Genomic DNA, 3,328 nt, shown 5'->3' with positions numbered 1-3,328 from the left:
GGGGGGGGGGGGCAGGATCAGAAGTCTCACAGGGTCCACAGGGAACTTGGGGTTGTGTGGACCAGAGGAAATTTTTAGCCCTGCCCAGCAAATCAACGCCCCCATCCCTCCCCACACCAGGACTTACTTCCTTGGCTTCCAGCAGCAGCAGTGAGTGTTGATAAAACTAGCACCTGGAGTGGATTGTGGGATGGGGGGGCCTGGCTGGTCCATGGTGGAGGACAAGGGCTGGGGGGGGGGCACTAAAAATAGTTTGGTGCCAGGGGAGGGGCAGGTAGGTAGGTAAAGTGCAGCTGGTGGTTGGGGCCAGTGGCTGGCCTTTCCCAGCCCTAGGGCTATGCAGGTAATGTACTGAAGCTTGATGCACCAATCTAACCTAGATTGTTTAAGTTTGAGCGTACATCAATCTAGGTTTACCTTAGACTGGGTTCTGCGATTTTTAGACCTGTCTATGTGTGTGGAACTTCTGTACCATTACAGGCTTATATTGATTTCTAATCACTAAGACCGGGTCCAAATGCAAGGTCTGCACCAGGGTGAATTAAGTTAAATTGCCTGGCCATTTTTAACATGTTCTAGCTTCCTCCTAACCCCTACCAATGTCTGCACTCAGCTTCAGCTATAACCTCCAACAACTGACCAAAGAAACTATTATACAGTTTTTGAGGAATCATCAAGGGGTAATAAAATTAATAGCTTATTAGCATGAAACTATTAAGGACATCATCCTTTTCCTATTTAAGTCAAAGACAATACTGACAATGGCGTAAGTATGAACCAGATAACAGCCTTGCATGGTATTTTTTCTTATATTTAAACAAACCAGTGGTTTCCCCATTATTTGGAAATTAAAAATACTCTTGGCATTTAATTCTCCAAAGACAATGAACAGAGAAAAACAGTTGCATAGTTAGAACTATGAATGGTATCACAAAAAATTAAGATGAAACTGAAGTGAAGAAATTATTACATTGGTTTGCAAACTTACCACTCTAATTAACCATAGTACCCATCCTATTATTTATTTGACATACTGTTTATTTAGCTGTGACTTAACAGTGGTTTAGATGTTACAAGTGACATGGAATGTTACCTGCTTTTAACATTTCAAACTAATCCTTTATGACTTTTCTTTCTTTCATTTTGGAAAACCGAAATATTTAAACTTGACAATGATTCAATGTGACATTTTTAAAAATGTTACATTACTCTTACCTCCGAACTATAATCTTCAACCGTAGTAGAAATTTCACTTTCTGGCTAAAATAGGAGGAAGAAAACAAACATTATTTAAAATTCCACCAGACTTCAAAATATATTTTCCATTTATTTCACTGGATGTGCACAATGATTAAAGTATTTGTGGTATCCAATTATGTCTATACACTCCCCTATGCTGCTAGTCATCTTACATTATCAAAAAAGGTTTTTACAAGTATAAACTGATTTTATTCAGGGGTCATGTAGAGCTACAGTGACAAACCCTTCTAATGGGTTGGCAGCTAATATGGGCAAAAGTATGCTTGTACCAGTATAGTTACATCTACATCCTGAACAAAATAAAGATATACCAACAGAGCACATTTGACAGAAAAACTCATCTGTAGAAGGGTTATACTGTTAAAAAGGGAAATAATATTCCATAAATGATATTAGGTAAGCATTTCCAGTGCAGACTCCAGATATTAGTCAAAGTATTAAACACCTTCAAACACCATGGGAATGGGTATAAGCTGAAGATAATTTATGGCTCATCATCTGAAACGTGAATTATAAAGAGTACATAGACCAAATCTTGCAAGCAGAGCCACATGGATTCAAACATTTGCAGAAATAGGGCTTTCATTTTAACAAAGTGACAAACATTCCGAATAAGTGTTTTATCAGAAAACAACTTTATTAATTAGGTTTCAGTATTTAAGTGCTGCTTCTAAAGCAACATTTCATTTACATGATTTCCATGGTTGGCATGTTAAAAATGCTTCCCATCTTTGCTAAACCTAAATAATTTAAAAGTGTGTATCGAAAGAATACCATGCAAGCAGAAATTACCAGAAGGGGAATACCTTACGCAGGGTTCAATACCCATTCAATACCATTTAAATCATACTGACTTGAATTTAACTTATTTTACAAAATATAAAACAACTTTTATATAAAATATGAAAAATCTGGACACGGTGGCCTGAAAATGTATTTTATCTTGTTCTGAAAAATAAAAACAGAATGAACTTCTTTATCTTTTAATTTTATGTATTCTCTTTTTAAATATTTGGCAGTCTCATTAACAGATTATGACATTATTTAATGCACAACTAAGAATCACTTTCTCACTTGGCACTTCTCAACTATTTTCCCCCTAATTTATGTAAATAATATTACAAGAGGTTCCCTTCATGGAGTTTCCAATGGAGAACGCTCTCAAGAGGTGTGGTTTGCATTCATGAAGAATGACTAGGTATCTAGTCATCAAAAAACAATCAAGACAGTCAGTAGAACTTCACTGCATATGGGGGTAATGCACAAGGTTAGGGCAATCTGCAAATATGTTTGTAGTCCTACAAATATCTGTCCATGGCCCAAGTCTTAAAGCAGTTAATTTACACCTTATGCATCAAACCTGAATCCTATGCATCTTCCTTCATGTAAAAAAATATGACTACAGATAAACATACACATTTCTAATACTACAGTAAATATCCATGGGCTCCTGGGACAAAGCTGGGACTAACCTACAGTATGTGGTAAATCCATGGTAAATTTATATAAATGCTATTAAGTTAACAACGCCCTTACTAATCATGGGTATGTAGCCATGTTGGTCTAAGGACATAGGTAGACTAGGTTCTTTGGGTAAATCTGATCTCTTTTATTAGAACAGCTCAAATAGTTGGAAAAATTCTTCTTCATGTTGGTCTAATAAAAGATAACTGATTTACCCAAAGAATCTCATCTTACTAATCACTGCACTAGATAGTCAGAAGTCTCTCAACTGGGGTTTTCAAGAGTAAAAGTTATTAGCCTTAGCAACCTAATGTTTTGAGCTAATCTGGTCACATATTAGGGTTCTGAACCCTCTCTCTGGTACATTCCAGATAATCCAGTTAGGATTCTTAACCAAGTTCATAATCATCTAGTATATTTTACCGTACCCAGCTTAAATACATAGTTCTGCTGACAAGTACAACAGCATAAATAACTTTTCAATTTATCTGCCTCTATTCCACCCCTTTTTGACAGAATATAGGTTACCACTGACTTGGAGGATGTGAAGGGAATTGACAGATGCTAGGGTTACCATATTGCCAGGTCCAAGAAGAAGACACTT

The 3,328-nt window shown here is 36.7% G+C and overlaps 1 protein-coding gene across 5 annotated transcripts in view; it reads right to left on the bottom strand.

Annotated features, from left to right (window-relative positions):
* AKAP9 (A-kinase anchoring protein 9) overlaps nucleotides 1-3,328 on the bottom strand; it is a 203,728-nt gene that overhangs the window by 165,893 nt on the left and 34,507 nt on the right. For all 5 annotated transcript variants that reach the window (XM_019508400.1, XM_019508402.1, XM_019508404.1 and 2 more), the window contains exon 2: nucleotides 1,216-1,260. In XM_019508400.1, the coding sequence (XP_019363945.1) occupies nucleotides 1,216-1,260 (45 nt within the window). The remainder of the gene's footprint in view (nucleotides 1-1,215; nucleotides 1,261-3,328) is intronic.

This window comes from Gavialis gangeticus, unplaced genomic scaffold (genome assembly GCF_001723915.1).
Source record: "Gavialis gangeticus isolate Ggan-Ray unplaced genomic scaffold, GavGan_comp1, whole genome shotgun sequence".
Lineage (NCBI taxonomy): Eukaryota > Metazoa > Chordata > Crocodylia > Gavialidae > Gavialis > Gavialis gangeticus.
This window is presented reverse-complemented; position numbering and strand designations above follow the sequence as displayed.